General features: G+C 39.4%; 2 protein-coding genes across 4 annotated transcripts in view; both read left to right on the top strand.

Annotated features, from left to right (window-relative positions):
* Positions 1–20,912, top strand: part of LOC149553405 (spatacsin carboxy-terminus protein) — a 185,624-nt gene that overhangs the window by 4,920 nt on the left and 159,792 nt on the right. The window lies entirely within an intron of this gene.
* LOC149553406 (uncharacterized) lies at positions 11,461–12,491 on the top strand. The gene is made up of 2 exons (XM_089789887.1): positions 11,461–11,889; positions 11,997–12,491. Exons 1-2 carry the CDS (start codon positions 11,467–11,469, stop codon positions 12,375–12,377), a joined length of 804 nt encoding a protein of 267 aa, XP_089646013.1. The 5' UTR covers positions 11,461–11,466; the 3' UTR covers positions 12,378–12,491.

Here is a 20,912-nt window from a genome sequence, read left to right as displayed (position 1 = left end):
ATCCTAAAATAACTCAGATAATATAATGGTCTGAAGTGCTGGCCTTACGGGTCTAGCAGAGCATTAATATCCTTTGAAGGATTTAACCTATTTAAATATCTTATGGCACTTGCCTGATCGGCGTCTCTTTAGAGCATACGATTTGTTCTAAATATAATATTGTATGTTAGTATAGTTACTAATTCTGATTATGTATGAGATGGCGATATTAAATACTCGAGCCTTAATTTATGAAGCTGCGGATATAAATGAAATATGGCACAGAAGGTTAGGACATCTAAATTTCAAAATTTTATCAACTATGGAGAAGATGGTTACTGGTTTGCCTAAACTGAATAAAGATCACTCAAGCATGTGCAAAGGATGCGCTCTAGGTAAGAACACCAAAAGTCCATGTCATGATAGCACTAGAAAAACTAACAATGTTCTGGAACTAATCCACTCAAATTTATGTGGACCTATGTCTGTTCCTTCTCTTGGAGGATTCTGGTACTATATACTTTTTATAGATGACTTTTCTAGGAAAACTTGGATTTACTTCTTAAAATGCAAAGAAATCCTAAAGAGATTTAAAGAATTTAAAACCTTAACTGAAAACTTATCAAGACATAAAATTAAAACTCTTAGAATTGATAATGAAAGGGAACACACCTCAGATTTGTTTAAAAGGTATTGTAAAGAAACAAGAATTAAGAGGGAGTATACCGTTTCTTATAACCCGCAACAAAATGAGGTAGTAGAAAGGAAGAATAGAACAATTATAGAAGCTGCTAGCGCTATAAATTTGATCAAAATCTGGAATATTATCTTTGGGTAGAAGCCTCTTGTAGTGCTGTCCATATTCAAAACAAAAGTCCTCACTCCTACCTTAGAGATAAAACTCCTGAAGAAGTCTTTACTAAGGTTAAACCCAATATAAGTCATCTTAGGATTTTTGGGTGCTCGATATATTCATGTTCCAACAGAAAAGAGAACTAAATTAGAACCCTCTAGGAGGAAACATATTTTTGTAGGGTATATTGAAACATCTAAAGCATATAAGATTTTCATACCTGGTTAGAGAAATATTGAACTTAGTAGGGATGCAATTTTTAAAGAAGATTTAGCATTTAAAAGAGCCCCAAGTTTTGAAGAACCCTCTCCTTTACCTAGTTCTGAAAGAAATACTGAATCTGAGTCTCAGAGGGAGAACATGGAAGAAATTGAAGAAGAAACTCAAAACTTTAAATCTTGAAGAAACTCAAAATTCTAAGAAATTACCACTTTGGGCCTTTAAAATAGTAGAGGAAGCACAAGACTTCGTTGCACCATTTGGAATAGTCAGAGAAAGCAAAAGATTCAAATTTTTTTCTAGTTATACAACAAACATGAATGATTTCTCTAAATTAGAACCAACCAATATTTCAGATGCTATTAAACATACAGTTTGGAAAGAAGATATGACAGAATAATACCAATCTATTATGAAGAATGATGTTTGGGAAATTGTTCCAAGACCTGAAGGAAAATCTGTTGTTCCTTCCAAGTGGATATTTAAAATAAAGCATGTTGCTGACGGTAGCATTGAAAAATATAAAGCTGGATTTGTAGCTAGGGGATTCTCTTAGAAAGAAGGGATTTATTATGAAGAAACCTTTGCTCTTGTTGCCAGATACACCTCTGTAAGAGTAGTCCTAGCTATCGTAGCATCGAAGGGATGGAAAGTACATTTAGATGGATGTAAAAACAACATTCTTGAATGGAAAGATTGCAGAAGAGGTATATTTGGAGCAACTTGAAGGATTTGAAACTCATGATCCTAACGTTTTTGTTTGTAGACTCAAGAAAGTTCTCTATGGGCTTAAACAGGCTCCAAGGGCTTGGTATGAAAGAATTGATAAGTATCTCACTGGCTTAGGATTCTCCAAAAATGAAGTCAATCCAAATCTATATTATAAAAGGGATAAAGATGATAGGGTAAGTTTGATATTGTATGTTGATGATTTACTAATAATAGGTGATGATCATCTTATAGATCAATGCAAGAAAGATCTAATTAGAGAATTCGAAATGAAAGACTTGAGACTTATTCATTACTTCCTAGGACTGGAAGTACGGTAGAATTCTGACAGCATTATACTCAATCAAGGGAAGTATACATTAGATATTTTGAAGAGATTTGGAATGTGGAATTGGAAGTCTATGTCTTCTCCAATGGAGACTAATCTACATAAACTTAAAGAAGCAGTAGCAGAATCACCTTCCATAGATTCTACTCTCTACAGACAAATGATTGGGCCCCTTATGTACTTGGTAAATACAAGACCTGATATATGCTATGTTGTTAATGCCTTAAGTTAGTTTATGTGTGAGCCAAAGGAGATTCACCTTGTTGCAGTCAAACACATTATGAGATACTTACAAGGCACTCTTAACCTTGGGCTCAAATATGAGAAAGTTGACTTGGATTTACATGGATTCACAGACTCAGATTGGGGTGGAAGTGTTAAGGATAGAAAAAAGTACTTCTGGATGCTGTTTCAGTTTAGGATCATCAATGATATCATGGATATGTAGAAAACAGTCTTCAATAGCACAAAGTTCCATAGAAGCCGAATACATTGCAGCAGCGATGGCCTGTCGGGAAGCAGTTTGGCTTAGGAAGTTACTTGTGGGACTATTTGGTCAAGCCATGAATCCTACTATTATTCATTGTAATAATCAGAATTCCATCAAGCTTTTCGTGAATCCAATTTTTCATGACAGGTCCAAACATATTGAAATTCCTTACCATTATGTTAGAGATATGGTAGACAGGAATACTATAAAATTAGAATACATTTGTACTGCAGATCAAACAACATATATTCTTACCAAACCTCTCTTTCGAGTGAAGATATATCACTTCAAGAAAAGACTTGGTATGGTTGAATTATAAATTTTGTATTCTTTAAATTATTAATAAAACAATTTTATTGTCAGGCTATTGACTGTTATGGGCTCCACCATTTGTATTCATTATTTAAGAGGTGATGATCACTGAGATAATGAACACTTGTATAAAAGACATTATGAGAGATGACGATCTCTTAGATAATGTACTAAACAATAGAGTTCTAACAGATCTAGATGAGTTCAAGATCACATTGTGATGTAGACATTGTTATGTCTACGAGTCACAATTTGGATAAAAGAAGAACTTTATTATTCTTCAGATTTTAGCCTGTGGTCTAGTAGATCTTAACTCAGGATCATGTTGTGATATAGGAATGCTAGTTCCTATGAGTCACAACTTGGATAAATAAATAATTTTATTACTCTCTAGATTTTAACCTGTATATTGCATTTCATGCAAGTTTTGTTATCATAAGTGATAAGTCGTATCACAGGTATGGTAATATGACATTGTATCATGTGTTTAGTGATACCACATGCTTAGAAGATTTAGATAGATATAGAGTATTAATCTTTGCTTAGTCATTGTAATTGATGTTGCTAGATATGATTATCTCTCATTATGATTATCAAGTTAAGAGGGAGTGTTAATCCTAAAATAACTCAGTTAATATAATGGTCTGAAGTGCTGGCCTTACGGGTCTAGCAAAGCATTAATATCCTTTGAAGGATTTAACCTATTTAAATATCTTATGGCACTTGCCTGATTGGCGTCTCTTTAGAGCATACGATTTGTTCTAAGTATAATATTGTATGTTAGTATAGTTACTAACTAATTCTTATTATATATGAGATGGGGATCTGGGTTAAAATTGCCATTTGGTTTGTGGGGCCGACCTAGGAAGAGTTATGTCCTTTCCTAGGACATGACTCTTGGGTGCCCTATAAATATGAGATGGGGATGTGGATAAAGGACACACAAAACATATGTAATGTACCCGACCTCCAAGAAATGATAAATAATGGCATGGGTGTCGTACACAGGCCTGTACAGTTTGAGTGTAGACGCAGGAAGTCTGTACGGAGGCCAATGAATGCCGTACGGCTGCCCAAAATGCCGTACGGACACCAAGATGGCTGAAGGTTATAACACCAAGTCCGTACGGTGGATAAGCTTGACCGTATGGTGTTTGGGAAGTTATCACGCCATATAATGAAAATAGCTGCTGTACGGAGTTACTTGAAGGTTGTAATTGAAGCCATACGGTTGTATGCCGTACCACAATGATCCAAGCCATACAGAGATAGAAAGATGGAAGCTGTACGGTGAAGGCAAGTGAACATAGACAAGAGTGAGGGGGTACGGAAAGGAAAGAGCAGAGGGGGTTTTTTGATAGTGAAATGTAATGAGCCAGAACAAACAAAGGCCGTACGGCCCTGGATGAGGAGATACAGAGATGGCTGGAGGTGTACGGATAGGTATTTGAACACAATGTTGAGAGCTATATGAACACAAAAGATTATATGAATTCCAAATACAATAATAAAAATTTGAACACACAAATTCTTCCAAATATGTTTGCCAAGAGAGGGTACTCCAATTTGCCAGATCCAAACAAGTAATACATGCAGTAACGGAGTAGGGTGAGGGTTGAATCCCACCGAAACCGTGCAAGCCAAATAGGGAAGATCTTTCACTTCCGAAATGGCGACAATCCCAAACTCCACAGGAATCTGTAGTACAGAGAAATCAAATCCAAAAGCATACCTATAGACTACCTACAAGCCGTGCTTAAATACCTGTCGGGGAAAACTTTCCGAGGGTGTACAAAATTAGCCAACGGCGACACAAACTACGAAAACAAAATAAAAATGGGTCCAAGATAAAATAAATCAATCGGTCCGTTACAAAGATTAAATTATTATTTAGTTTATAGCAAGGACATTACAGTCCTCTTGTCCCAAAATTTGCTTGTCTTCAAGCAAGTGCAGTGCTGGATGCTAGAGGATGTGCTCGCCTTCCCACGTTGCGTTGTCCAACGGTAGGTGTCACGAGCGTACCAAGTATTCCCTCACAGTGCGATTTCGTAGGGCCTTTTCATGTACTTCGAGAATCTCAGCAGGTTCCAGAATGAGCTTCCCTTCCTCATTGAGTGGTGGAAGGTCGGTAGTGACAGTAACGTTTTGCCCTATAGCCTTCTTCAGGCAGGAAACATGGAAGACATTGTGTATGCAGCTACCCTCCGGAAGCTCTAGTTTGTATGCTACCTCACCAATGCGACGGATCACGAGATAAGGACCATAAAAACATGGCTTCAATTTCTCCTTCCCTGTTCCCTTTAACGAGGACTGTCGGTATGGCTGAAGCCGGAGATAGACCAGATCCCCTACTTCAAAACTCCTTTCTATCTGGTGTCTGTCGATGTACACCTTCTATCAATTTTGTACCTGCTGCAGGTTCTCCTTCAAGCTTCTCAGTATGTCCTGTCCCTCTTGTAGCCAATTCTTTGCCCTTGGAGCGCGATTGTCACCCAAAATTGTGTCAATGAAGGAGAGAGGTTCGTGCCCGTACAGAGCTTTGAATGGCACCATCCCGATTGAGATGTGATACGTGGTATTGTAGCAATATTCCCCGAGATGGATCCATTTGACCCACGCGCATTGTTGTGCTGAGACGTAGTTCCGAAGGTAGCCTTTGAGCCATTTGTTCACAATCTCAGTTTGGCTGTCTGTTTGCGGGTGGTAACTCGTGCTCGGTGATAACTTTGTCCCTGTCGTTCGAAAAAATTCTATCCAGAAAATACTGATGAATTGTCCATCCCGATCACTGATGATGTTTTGGGGTAACTCGTGCAGGTGAAAGACTTCTTTGAAAAACAGATTGGTGACTTGTGCAGCCTGAAGGTTCGAGGGGATGGCGAAAAAGTGAGCATATCTTGTCAATTTGTCAACCACCACGAAGATGCAGTCCTTTCCGTTCACCCTTGGAAGACCTGTTATGAAGTCCATAGATGTACTTTCCCACTTATGTTCAAGAATAGGCAAAGGCTGTAGCAGTCCGGCAGGAAGTATGTTCGGACTTATTCTATTGGCAAACCGTACATTCTCTTACATGCTGCAACATGTCCCCTTTCAATCCTTTCCATGAAAATCTCTCCCGAATGCTTTTGTAAGTTTTAAGGAAACCGGGATGTCTAGCCAAAGATGAGTCGTGCACTTCCTTCAGGATCTTCTGCTTCAGTTTGGATTTTGGCACCAGGTATATTTGGTCTTTATAGTAGATGATATCATCCACCACTCTGAATTGATCATCGTGGATGTGGCCATCCATTATATCGCAGGCAAAAGTATTCTTGGAATATTCCACTAACAGTTGTGCCATCCAATCAGCTGAGATCTGGTCTAGCGAGCAGATGGTGGGTTTTCTGGACAAGGCATCTGCAACAACATTGTTTTTTCCTTTTACATATTCAATGTCGAAATCAAAAGACTGAACTTTGCTTACCCATTTTTGCTGCCGTTCGTTCAAGTCTTGCTGCTCCAGGAAATATCTCAAACTATTGTGATCCGTACGGACAACAAACTTGGCACCTACTAGATACTGCTAGAACTTGGTTAGTGCATGTACGATGGCCAACATTTCTTTGTCGTAAATGGAATACAGGCGTTTTGCTGGTGTAAGCTTCCTGCTTTCATAGGCGATGGGGTGTCGATCCTGCATTAGAACTGCTCCAATGCCTTCCCCGAACGCGTCGCATTCCAAAATGAACGGTCGGGTGAAGTCAGGCAGTGCAAGAACTGGGCAAGTGCTCATGGCCTCTTTCAGCTTATCAAAGGTGAGTTGTGCTTCTTCGTTCCACTGGAAAGCCCCTTTCTTCGTCAGGTCCGTTAAAGGTGCGCTGAGCTGAGAAAATCCTTTGACAAATCTCCTGTAGTAGCTGCACAATCCGAAGAACCCTCGCAAATCCGTGAGTGATTTTGGGGGAGGCCAGTCAAGGATTGCCTGAATCTTCTCCTGATGCACTTGAACCTCGTATTTACTGACAACATGACCTAATTACAATATCTCTGTCATACCAAACTCACATTTGGATTGCTTGGCGAACAGGGACTGTTCCTCCATGATACTCAAAACTTCATTCAGGTGCTTCAGGTGCTCCTCCCATGTCTTGCTATAAATAAGATCATCAAAGAATACCAATAGATACTTACGCAACTGTTTGTTGAAGATGTGGTTCATGCATGACTTAAATGTAGTAGATGCGTTGGTCAAACCGAACGGCATGACCAGGAACTCATAGTGTTCGTAGTGGCAGCGGAAAGGCATTTTCTCCACATCTTCTTCCCTCATTCGGATCTGATGGTATCCAGAACGAAGATTTATTTTTGAAAAATAGACCGCGCCATGTAGTTCATCCACCAACTCATCTATCCTTGGGATGGGGTACTTGTTCTTTATTGTTCTTTTGTTCAGCGCACGATAGTCCACACACATGCGCATAGTTCCGTCCTTTTTGACCAATACCACCGGTGACGCGAACGGGCTAGAACTGGGTCGGATCCATCCTTTCTCAAGCAATTCTTGAATCGTCCGCTCGATCTCATCCTTGAATTTCTTGTGGTGGTGGTACGGTGTGGTTATGATTGGTTTTGCCCCTGATTCCAACTCGATTGTGTGTTCAAACCCCCGATAAGGTGGTATGCCAAGAGGAATATCCATGAAGACTTTTTCATTCTTACTTAAAATATCCTGAAGTTCATCATCTTGTGGAGGTGTTCGATGCCCCTTCATAGATTCCGCCGAGATAAAACAATGCGCAGTGCACTCAACGTCATTGTGTCGCAAGACTGCCTCCATTCGATGTGCGGAAACTTCCTTCGGACCTTCATTTGCCATCCCTCGAAGGACAACCTTCTTTCCGTCAACCACAAAAGTGAAGTCCATCCGCTTGAAACTCTGAGTGCACTCATCAAGTGTCTCCATCCACTGTATGCCCAGAATGACTTCTATGTCAGCGAGGTCCACTATGAAAAAGTCCTCCGTCACTGTGTGATTCGCCATTGTGATGCTTAGCTGAGGAACAAGGTGCATGCAGGGCAAGAAAGTTCCTCCGGCTACCTTGACCTGAAAACCCTGTGTGTGCTTCCGTAGGGAGACTTCTTTGCTTTACCAAGGATGAGTTTATGAAATTCAAAGTAGCTTCGCTATCCAACATCACTGTAACCCTTTGTCCTTGAAGGGTACCCCGCACACGGAAAACTGTGCACCTCGGACTGCTAGCCAATGCAATGGATCCCTTGTGTTGTACCAAGGCGACAATCCTCTTCGTATGGTTTAAACTAGCCATGTTGGTGTCAGTGTTAGGTTGGTCATCTTCAACCGCATTTCTTCCTATTCGTGTTCTTCCTCATCATCGAACACCACCTTGATGTAATGGATCTTTCCCTTTCCGAGGCATCGATGGCCAGGCTCCCAAGGGCCCTTGCAATTTAAACATAATTTCTTCCTTTGAAGTTCTTGTCGGGTGGCTTCATCCAATGAAGGCTTCTTGGGTAGAGGTTTGTCTCTCGGAAACGTCAGTGGTTTTGGATGTGAGTGACTTTGAGAGGATGAGGTTGATGCCGATGACGATGCCATACTTTGTGCCTTACTAATTGCTTCTGATAGGGTAGATAGATTGAATTCCTTCACCCAGTCCTTTAGTGGTTCTGCCAGTCCGTCCATAAAGAGCATGGCCCGCCTTCTTTCGGAGATGTTCGTGACCAACACAACAAGTCTCTAAAATTTCGCAATGAATTGATCTACGGATCCAGTTAGCCTCAGTTGTGCCAGATCTTTGAAATTGAGCTTGGGGTCTTTCCCATCGAATTGTTCTTTTAATCTCACCGTAAATTCCGCATAGGTCCTTATTTGATCATGCCCTAATGTGATGGTGCCGTGGTGCCACCATTTGTGCGGAACTCCTTCCAAGTGCAACGCAGCAAATTTGATAGCTTCTTCTTCAGGGATAGGATTCAGTTGGAAGTAGGTATCGGCTTTCATCACCCACGCTTGTGCTGAAATGGAACCCGATCGGTCAAATGGAGACAGATTCACCTTACTCAATTTTCTCTTGAGATCATCGTTAAAGTATCCTCCTCTGTTTCCGCCTCCTGAGTATCTCATCCTCAGATCTGCGTAATCTTTATAGGAAATGTCCTCTTCAAGGTTTGCATTCCTCTAGTCCTCTCTTATCTCTTCAAAAGTTGGTAGTCTCTCTCCATGATGTGCTTCCGTCCGTGGTGGGAAAGTCAGCATGGAAGGTCGAGAGCGTGTTGGCTGAGGGTGTGGCTTACCTGATACTGAGTCCGCGCTGTGCCCATTTTGTTCTCCGCCAACTTTTTGAGGCTAAGTTACACGGGTACCCCTCCCCCCCTTCGGACCTCGAACTGGTTCGAGATTCTGGTCCGGTTCGACCAGGGTTCGATTTTCGAATCCTGGTTCGAACCCGGGCGGACCAAGCTGGGAAAATCGAACCAGGTTCGAACCCAACCAAGAACCCGCCCACGGACGCAGAAATAAAGTGACTTATTTGCATTTTTAAATAATTTTTGGAGTCCACGTACCCTAAAAAGGTGTTATGAATTGGTTTTTTGCTCTCTCATAGTCATTTGATGTTTCTAAATAGGTTGTTTTGCCTTGAAGGAGAGCACATAAGTTTTTGAGCAAGCATCCGGTTGTGCAAGGAGGAGTTTGAAGCAATACTTGTTGGTGTTCTTGAAGTGTTTGTGCATCATTTATACACATTTGCAAACTTGCAATGGCTGGAAAAGGACCAAGAGGTAAGATCTTATTCTATTTACTATTGTTTTGTTCTAGTTTTTCCAAAAAAATGTCATTTTTCTTTCAATCTTCATATGTTCTAAGTTCTTGAATCTTTTCCATTATTTCAAAATTTGTCATTTTCTTGCATATAGATTATGAACATATATCTAATTAGTAATTTCTTGCCATAGGGAAAGGTTCGAAATTAATGTCATCTACCTCTTCATCAATAGGCAACACCGAACAAAGAATGGAAACCAACTCCGATTCTCCTCTATGGAAGTATGTAGACATTATAAAACCCATTCCAGGAGGTGGTGCATTCCGTTGGAGATGTCGAGGATGTGATGTAGAAAGAAATAGTTCTTATTATCATGTGGTAGGCCATCTATGTGGTTATGCTGGAAGAGGAGTCAAGAAATGCCCTGGCAAAAATGGTGTCCCTATACCAAATCACACCGTGTTAAAATATATTGAAGAGCATGAGGCAGCAGAAGAGAGAGAAGGACGTAGGGCAATAGAACTCGGTAGTAGTAGCAATAAAAGTAAAAAAGCTAAGGGAATGCAAGCCCCCTCAGATGTTATTGTACAAGACCACCCCTTCTTCAATACTACAATGGACACTGACACTGAATCTATCCCCATTGTACACAAAAGAAAGGGGCCAATAGAAACTTCTTTTCAAAACAAGGCCCGGGAAATTGCTGACATTAAGGTGGGAAGATGCCTCTATACAAATGGGTTGTCTTTTAATGTTGTCCGCTCTCCGTTTTGGAAGGACATGTTGAGGGGTGCCAATGAAGCTCCAAAAGGGTATTGTGGCCTCGGGTATGAGAAAGTTCACACCACCTTGTTGGATGATGAGGTCCAACGGGTTGAAAATCAATTGAAGCCCATAAGGGACTCATGGGTTGAGACAGGGGTGACAATTGTTTCAGATGGCTGGAAGGATTCTAGGAACCGTCCCTTGAGCAATGTCCTTGCGGTGTCCCCTAAAGGGGCAATGTTTCTGAAAGTGGTGGATTGTGAGGGCAAAGTAAAAGACGGGCCATTTATTGCTGATATCTTAATTGAGGCCATTGAACAAGTGGGAGCAAGAAACGTTGTCCAAGTCATAACGGACAACGCAAAGAATTGTAGAGCAGCAGGTTTGTTGGTTGAATCACGATATCCACATATCTTTTGGACACCTTGTGCAGTCCATTCACTCAATCTTATGCTAAAAAAGATTGGGAACCAAATTGAGTGGATCAAAACAATGTATGAAGAGGCTGAGGACATACAAATGTTTGTCACAAACCACCACATGACTCAATCTCTTTTCAGGAACTACTAAAAATTGGAGCTATTGAAGGTAAATGAACTTGAACTCAAATTAGTAATTTAATTTTTAATATTTGACAATTTCTGATTTTTCATATTTTACTTGTGCAATTGCCAATGTGTATACTTTTCTTAGTTTTCTAAAATATGTATCTAATAGTTGTTTTTTGCTCTAATTTATGTCATAGGTTGCTGAGACCCGTTTTGCATCACATATAATCGTCTTAAGACGACTTGTGCAAGTGAAAGATGCACTTCAAGGTATGGTAATCAGCAACAATTGGGGTGTATGGAAGCAAAAGAACACTGAAAGGGCAAACAAAATAAATGATAGGCTATTGGCTGACTCATGGTGGGAACGTGTGGAATATCTCCTTAAGATCATCGAGCCCATTATGAGCACGCTTAGGTACACTGACATGGATAGGCCTTGCCTTGGAGAGTTCTATGATGGCATAGACTCAATGATTGAGAAGATCAGGCAAGTTATAAATGAGCAGGAGCAAGATCCGCAAGAGACCTTTTTCAAACAAGTGCAAAAAATTATTAATGAAAGATGGAACAAAATGACCACTCCATTACATTTGCTTGCCTATGCCTTGACCCCCAAATACTATAGCTCACAATATTGTGATCTACCAGGAAGGTTGCCACCATATAGAGATATGGAAGTGTCTGAGGGGTACCAGGCAGCATTTAGAAGAATATTTCCTGATGATGATATAAGAGATCTAATCATGGATGAGTTCATAGCATTTGTCAATGCTACAGGTCTAAGTAATGATGCTCTTCGTCATCGGTTCAAGAAGCATGCTCATGGTTGGTGGTACCTCCATGGCCAAAAATTCCAAACATTGCAGCCCCTTGCAATCAAAGTTATATCACAAGTAAGTTTTATTTTATTTTTTAATTAGCTCACTTTATCTTCAAAAGAATTTTTTAATAAGATTGAATTAATTCCTTTTTAATTGCCTACCTTATGTTGTCTTTATAGGTTGCTAGTTCTTTTGCATCAGAAAGAAATTGGAGCACCTATTCTTTCATCCACTCGGTGAAGCGCAATAGGTTGCAATCAAAAAGAGCCGAGAACCTGGTATTTGTGCATAACAACTTGCGCCTTCTTTCGCACAAGAGTCAAGAATACAAAGAAGGGGAGACAAAGAAGTGGGATGTAGATGTAGAGATTGCGGACTTGGATGCTTCCACTGCTGCGCTTACAATTGATGATTTTGATGACTTTGATGTCAATACCATTGTTGATTCTGCTGCTGATCCCATTGGCCTTGGTGCAAGTAATAGCATAGGCAAAGGAGGAGATGAAGAAGAAGATGAAGAAGAAGAAGATGAATATGAAGAAGATGAAGATGAAGAATGAAGAACTTAGAACTAGAAATTCAGAATTTTAATAGATTTTCATTCTATTAGTTACTGTTAAACATTGAACGTGAAACAATGACACTTGAACGTGAAACAATGACACCATTTTAAATGTTTTGAATCTTTCATCTTTGATGTTGAAGTTGATTGAACTATGTTACTATATGATGGTATGCTCACCATGATACATTGATATGTTATGGTTTATGCTGTTTTAAAGTTTTAAATGTGTTTATGGTACTATGCTACATTCTAATTTTAACTCATGCTTCATAAAAATGTATATATATATATATATATTTTTAATTTTTACATGTTTTTGTACTAACGAACCCAAACGAACCCAAACCCCTTTCCAAAATTTCGTCGAACCAGCGAACCGGTTCTCGAACCCGAACCCAGAACCGAACCACGAACCGGCAACCTAGTTTTGAGGTTTTCCTCGAGTCGCTGCGTATCCGTGATTTGTGCCTCATTTCGGGTAAGTTCCGTCAGAAGTGCCACAAGTTCAGCACTGATCAGTTCCCGTTCGTCAGCCATTCGATCAACGGAATGTGTCCTTCTCTTTCAGCTATAAACTCTCATTCACTGTCCACTAGCTGGCAAGATCGAAGAGCTCTAATACCATTGTAATGTACCCGACCTCCAAGCAATGATAAATAATGACGTGGGTGTCGTACACGGGCCTGTACAGTCTGAGTGTAGATGCATGAAGTCCGTACGGAGGCCAATGAAGGCCGTACGGACACCAAGATGGCTGAAGGTTATAACACCAAGTCTGTAGAGTGGATAAGCTTGACCGTACGGTGTTTGGGAAGTTATCATGCCGTACAATGAAAATAGCCGCCGTACAGAGTTACTTGAAGGTTGTAATTGAAGCCGTATGATGGTATGCCGTACCACAATGATCCAATCCGTACAAAGATAGAAAGATGGAAGCCGTACGGTGAAGGCAAGTGAACAAAGACAGGAGTGAGGGGGTACGGAAAGGAAAGAGTAGAGGGGTTTTTTTGATAGTGAAATGTAATGAGCCGGAACAGACAAAGGCCATACAACCTTGGATGAGGAGATACAGAGATGGATGGAGGTGTACGGATAGGTATTTGAACACAACATTGAGAGCTATATGAACACAAAAGATTATATGAATTCCAAATACAATAATAAAAATTTGAACACAAATTCTTCCGAATATGTTTGCCAAGAGAGGGCACTCCAATTTGCCAGATCCGAACAAGTAATACATGCAGTGACGGAGTAGGGTGAGGGTTGAATCCCACCGAAACTGTGCAAGCCAAATAGGGAAGATCTTTCACTTCCGAAATGGCGACAATCCCGAACTCCACAGGAATCCACAATACAGAGATCTCAAATCCAAAAGCATACCTATAGACCACCTACAAGCCGTGCTTAAATACCCGTCGGGAAAAACTTTCCGAGGTGTACAAAATTAGCCGACGGCAACACAAACTACGAAAACAAAATAAAAATGGGTCCGAGATAAAATAAATCAATCGGCCCATTACAAAGATTAAATTATTATTTAGTTTATAACGAGCACATTACAACATAGAACAAGTCTGCTCCTTTAGCATCCTCTGCCTCATTCAAGTATATAGCAGAATATATATTATTTATTGCAGAATTTGTATCTCACTAAGAAGGTCAAATATATCATTCTGAATTGATCAACTTCAACTCCAGTACAAAAGAAGTTTTTATATCAGTCTGTTCAAATAGAATTTGCAGAATATTTACATTGTTAGTAACATTCATCTCAAAAAATCAATGAAAGCAATTTCTGACTTTTTTGGGCAATTCTATTTGTGTTTTCTGTAACATTTTGTTGAAACCTTGAGTTTGCAGAGAGATACAGGCACCCCCTGATCTATAGGGTGTGTCCTGGTGGGAGGGCTTTGGTATGTGAAGCTCTAGTACATCATTTTCAGAGTTGCCTATTCTTATCAGGTTTTTGACACCATTTTGTAGGTGTGTTAGAGATATCAAAATCAGATTTGGAAAACTTATCGCAAGATTCCTACCTTTTTCTAAGCATCATTAAGGACAAGGGCGACATCTTGATGAGATCCAATGCTGATTTTTGAGGGTTTTGCCAAAGACAGCTAGGTTTCTGGGCATAATCTCAAAAAACGGAGCAAATTGTGATGAATACATCTCAAAAAATTAATATAAGTAATTTCTGAAATTCCCGAGCAATTCTATGTGTTTTCTGTAACTTTTTGGTATTACAAAATATTTCAAAACTCCTATAAATTAATAGGAGATTAGAAAAATATTTTGAGTGTAGATCTGAGTTTGTCGAAGGTTTATCTGTTTACAACTCAAATCTCAGAATTCTCTATTGCATATTTTTGGAGATGCTGTTATTGTTCCATTATCCCTATTTGGGGATATTTCAGTGGTATCAAAGCTGCAAGTTTTGCAGCCTGTATGAGTGGGCTGTATGTGTGAAAGGATATTCATAACATTGAAAAGAAGGGAATAATGAATATCGGTGATCATACATTGGGTGAAGAGGACAATCATGTCTGTAGAAATGCTAAAACAATTATAAAACACCAACCTTTATTAGTTGACGAAATAGATATGTTGCATTTGGAGAGAGGAAAGTAGCAAAGCTGTAAAGAAGAATGAAGATTATACTAGCGAATCTTTGTGTTCATCACAATCTAGATCTTTTATGCCTAACTTTTTAAACAAGATCAATCCTTATATAGGAGGAATGGTGCCGGAGCACCCAATCAGGAGCACATTTTTAGAATTAGGCCATGAAAAGGATTTTGATTTAGTTTAGCATTGTAATAGTGTCATAAAAGACCATATGTTATGCATCTTTTGTTTGAAGTTCCAAGTACAATTTAAATAAGGTCAATGGGCAAGGGCTAGTGTCTTCTAGGAGGGAAGATGAAAGGTCAGTCTCTATGACTGTTTGATTTTACATTCAAATTCTATTTAAATGATCATAGGAAGTCTCGTGAGGTGGTTGGTGCCGAATAGGAAGGGTCTGCTAGAGGAATTGCTGGTGCATCTGCCCAACATTCAATAAAACTTGCAGGATTCATTTTAACAGAGCACTTGATTGAATGTGTACGAATTTGTAAGTGAATGTGATGTTGTGAGAACAATTTCCAATGAGGAAGGAAGTTGTCTAGTTTCATTTAAATCAAATCTGAGGTAATTAGATGAAGAATTGAGGTAGATATTGCAATTTCTTTGACTGCATGTTCTGAAATCCTCATTTCTAAGGGTTTGTACAGAAATTCTGGGATTTCTAGAGACTATACTAGCCAAATTCAAAACAAAATGGGTCAGAGGTGGTAAGGAGGATCCACTTCAAGATTCTGGAGGAGTTTATTGAAATATTTACGGGTGCCTATTTTTAACAGGCAGCCCTAGGTCGACTAGTTCAAGCTTCCCTAAACTGGCCCAAAAAAAAACTGATTAACACCCTACACAAACATCTCTTGACACAAATAAATGATGGATTCATGATGAGTTTATTTTCCTCTACATCTCTGGATGATTGAAGCTCAGTTACAAATTCAACTTCTGATAGCTCCCTTGAAATTGGAGGCCTAACTGAGGGTTTGACAGTCAGAAAAAGCCAAAATATGAGCAAGACTGTGAAGTAACATATGCCAATATTTACACATGTTACATAGCTCCCAAAAGGGTATCTAAATCAGTGGGTAGATTTGGGGAAAACTTAGGTTAGAGAAGTAAAAGGTGAATTTTCTGTCTGCATAGGGCTACTAGTTGTAATGCCCCTAAATTGGCACCATTGATGTAAAAATCGCCTGAGGAGATTAATCACCTAGGCCTGAAAAAGATTAATCTGGAAAAATTGGGAAAAATAGGCAAAAAATCGGGGAAAAAATTGGGAACTCAAAAACCACTAAATTTTAATAAAAAAATGTGATTTTTTTTACAGAATTCAATTTTTTTTGCATCTAATGACTTAATTACTAACAATACATAAGAAACAATCATGTTTAGATATATATCAATGCAAAAAGAGTTATTAATCGGTAAATTACTAACAAGTAAGTAGTGACAAGTTGTAAATTACTAACAACTAACTGTCAGCCGACTGGATGGCCCCGACGGTGTTTCTGTAGTCGACGGAATGACTGTCGTTGGTGTTTTGTATTTTGTAGCCAACGGGTAAATAGTTTGTAGCGGACATAATGTTTGTGGCCAACGGACTCCTTTGGGAGGGTTCGGCGGATAGTATTTATATCCCGTCCGGGATCATTGTAAAGCATCATTAATCATCTTCTACTATCATTGATCTTATGAAGCATAATGTATGTCTGGCATATGCGAATATAATGCTGCTATTCTGTTCCATTGTCTGTATGCATTGCTTTAATTTACCAGTACGGTAAACACTAACAAGTTCACAACACATGAGAAGTTGTATTCTCATAAATAAAGTGTCAAATGTAAAGAGTTCAAATAAGCACATCAACATGACTACAAATAAGTACAAATGTCAAATACAAGACTAATTCTTTCTCTTCCCAGTCGCTTTATTAGCAAGTGCGGGAGAGGGTAAAGCTCTAGAACTAGAACCCCGCAGGGTCTGTGCTTGTGTCTGTGTCTGTGTTTGTGCCAATGTAGGAGATGGTGTAGCTATAGAACTAGATGTCGGTAGCTCCACATTCGCTGCACGCAAGATGTCAAAGTCCTCTGCAGTAAGCTCAATGTCATCATCCTTATCATCGCCCTCCTCGATGTCATCCAAATCGATGTCATATCCAGTTCCACCCCCTTCCTCCTCCGTAGCCTCCTCCGCGGCCTCCCTCTCCAAATTGGAGATGTCCTCCTGTGTAAATAAGGGAGCCTGCTCCTGTGCCATCCAATCATAATAAGGATCTATCTCATCCAAATCGATTGGCCCAAGAGGATCTTGTTATGCCCTTTTCATGCGCAATTTAAGATTATATTGCACATAGACCATGTCATTCATCCTCTTTTGGGACAACCTGCTTCTCTTTTTTGTGTGGATGGCCTCAAACAAACTCCTGTTGCGCTCACAATGTGATGCGTTGCAAGGCTGTGATAGGATTCTAAGAGCAAATTTTGCAAGATTTGGAGTGCTTGCACCCCAAGTGGTCCGCCAAGCCACTGCATCACAAAAATTGTACAAGTTAGAAAATACTAATAGACAACAAAAAGTGAAACATAAGTGTTAATTTAGCATTTGAGATTCAGAAGTTTGCAAATGTATTACCTGAGGTTTGTGTAAGCCTTGCTCTCTTGCAGAGAGGAGTGGAGAACACCTTGCCCCCTGCTGAAGTGAAGATCTCCTGCTCAGCGATGATTTTATCTCTTGTTTCCTCGCTGGTTACCATCTTTTGGACGCACTCACTTAGGCCTCTGATGACCTCTCCATCAGGATCTGCATATGTACCATCAGCCCTAAAACCAAAAACCAAAAACAAATAAGTCTTGCAATTTTAGTACACACCCAACACCCTACGAAAGCAAAATGAACTCAAGTCTTCGTTAACTTAAATTTGAGTAAGAATGAGCTTACGGTATACCTAAAACGTGGGTTGAGGAAATATCCTGCTGCATGAATGGGTTGGTGGAGCTGATTATTCCAACTTCTATCAATGATCTGCCAAATGGGTTCATATTTGATGCTTTCCCCCTTGTAGTAATTTTTGACAGATTCTTTGGCCTTGTCCATGGCCTCATATAGTTCACCCATTGGCGTTTGGTCTCCATCAACCAAACGCAGAACTTTGACTAAAGGCTCAAGACACCTGCAATATAAATTTGAAATTAGTTGACAAGTTACAAAATTATTATTTACTTGAGTTACAAACTTAGTATGTTATAAAGTTGTAAAGTGTAAACTAAAACTTAAAGTTTTGTAGTTACCTTTACTTTTCATTGGCCTTATCTGCAAAATATTTATCAAACACAATCCGCACAACATTCTCTCCTTCACTCTTCTTTGAAAATGTGGAATCAAGCCATTTTTTGGAAACAAACATTTGCTTCAAAGAAACCAAATTATCAAGAATGCTTTGCAATGTCAAGAAAATCGTTGCAAACCTTGTGACGGCAGGCCTGACAATTTCTTTGCCATAAGTGTGCTCTCTCATCAAGCTAAGGACCCATGGGTGATTGTATATGTATTTTGTCACCCGCCTTGCATCCTCCACAATTGGAGTGACCCACTCAAGTTTGCCCATGTCCTCCAAAAGAAGGTCAAGGACATGTGCTGCACACGGGGTCCAAGAGAGAGTGGGGTGCCTTTGCTGTAGGAGTTTTCCTGCCAATTGTAAAAGCAAATACTAATTAGTTTCCAACTTTTCAAAAATATCAAACTATTAAAAATTCTTCTTGTGAAATTCACAATGCACATGCAACATAAAATTACGGTTTACCTGCTGATACATATGCAGCAGCATTGTTTGTGATGATTTGCACCACATTTTCAATGCCAATCTCTAAGACCATGTTCTCCAACATCAATGCCAATGTCTGAGCACTTTTTACCTTGCTGGAGGCATCGATTGATTTCAGGAACACCACATTATCATTACAGTAGGCCAAAAATTTAATTATGGTTCTGCTCTTCCCATCCGTCCACTTGTCAGAAAGAACGGTGCAACCAAATTTTGTCCATTCTTGTTTCTGTTCCTCAACAAATGCTTTGGCCCTCTCAACAGCAGTTCCAATAAGCCTACAAAAACAAAATTTAGTTATGTCTTAGATTCTTAGTAATTTTAAATTGATTTAGACTTTAGTAATCAACATTCTAATTTCTAGATAAATTAATTAAAATTTAGAACTAAGTAAAAAGTTAAAAATTAAAAGGAAATCGAGTGTAATAAAATTATTCACTTACCTGCCACCCAACACAAAACGAGAAGGGGACTTGTACCCCTTTCCTGCAACTGTCAACCCTGTGGCCAAAGCCTCCCAATAGGGACTGTCAACAACACTAATAGGAAGGTTGTTGAAAACCCAAAAATCTGCTAGTGCATTGTCCACTTGGTCATGGACCTCCTTATTCCATCTAGTGGCCTCTAATGAAGGTTGTGCACTAGGTGTGTGCCTCGGCACAAAATAGCTCCCTATCCTAGAAGCACTTGCTGATCCTGATGGTGCGGAAGTGTTAGGAGGTGTAGGAGTGGGAGTGGGAGCGGAACTCGTGAAAGAAAAACCACCTTGTTTGCGGACATGCAGCCCACGATAAGAGTCGGCCATGCTCTCAATGGCTGCCTCCTCCTCCTGAACATCAACGAAACTGCCCTGGGTCTTTGCTATGGCTGCCTTGACATGCAATTTATTCCGCTCTCTTTGCAATTTTTTTTGCTCTCCAGCTGCGAGCAAGGCATTTGCAAACCTTTTTATTTCTTCTGTTGTACTCTCACAAGGATTCGTATCATGTTTTGAGATCCCTGCGATGTGATATTTGAACTGGTAAATGCCCTTGGATATTACTTTTTCACATCGAATGCAAATCACTTTGGTTGGTTCATCGGGTGCTTCATAGGCATATTTCCATGCTTGATCTCTCGCATTCTTTGGCCTGGTGCCAATGTAGCCTGAAGGGCATGGAGTCAATGGCCATTTGTCTGCCATTTAAAACTGCTGCGGGCTGCCTTACGCATACAAACTAAAAAAAAAAACCTATAAATAAATTATAACAAGATCAAAGTTAACAGTTAAACAAAGAATTCAAGCAACATTCCAATAACAACGCCAATAAATTGAAATCCAAATAACATTCAAACAAACTAGCTGCTAGGGTTTCAAAATTTTCAAAAAAGCGCAAATTTCTAACATAAATTCGATCTAGAATGGGAAAAAATGCAAATGAATGCATTTAATCTTGCTTACATTCATCAAATGCATTCCTAACTAATTAGGAATATATTTTTATCCATTTACATGCAAGAAAAAATAATACAATCTCTTGCAAAAATAAAAAACAAAGATTCAAATCACTTACCTAGTAACGAAGAAATCGAATCAAAAGGCCTCCAAATGCACTTGATTTCGCCTCTTGCTTGCCAAGAACTCCTCCTCTATCCTCTCCTCTCCAAAACACCCTAAGCAATTTAAAAACTGAATGAAAAAAAATGTTTTTTCATCACTTTATGTGACTGCCAGGTGCGGGCGATTTTTTTCCAAGAAATCATGATTTTTAGGCGATTAATCGCCTATTAATCTGTGATTTTTTTGAAAAAATTTGCAAAAAAAATCGCGATTTTTGGGGCAACTAAATTGCCGGCCCCAAAAAATCGCGATTTTTTCTAGTATCGCTGATTAATCAGCGATACATCTATGATTGGCACATTGGTGTTTTGAACCAATTTTGGTGTCTTAATCTTACATCTATTTGTTGATCAAATTGAAGTCATATTGTACTAGGCATTTTTGATTCTGATCATCTCTACTCGACCTAAGTGTCGACTATAGAAAATCACTAATCTGCATTAATCACATTATTTAATTCCTAAATATTGATTGAAATTAGCTAAAT

The sequence above is a fragment of the Cupressus sempervirens genome, chromosome 6 (genome assembly GCF_028749045.1).
Source record: "Cupressus sempervirens isolate cs-2001-9-10 chromosome 6, ASM2874904v1, whole genome shotgun sequence".
In the NCBI taxonomy this organism is placed as follows: Eukaryota; Viridiplantae; Streptophyta; class Pinopsida; order Cupressales; family Cupressaceae; genus Cupressus; species Cupressus sempervirens.
Note: the sequence above shows the minus strand (reverse complement) of the source record. Positions and strands in the feature narration are given on the sequence as shown.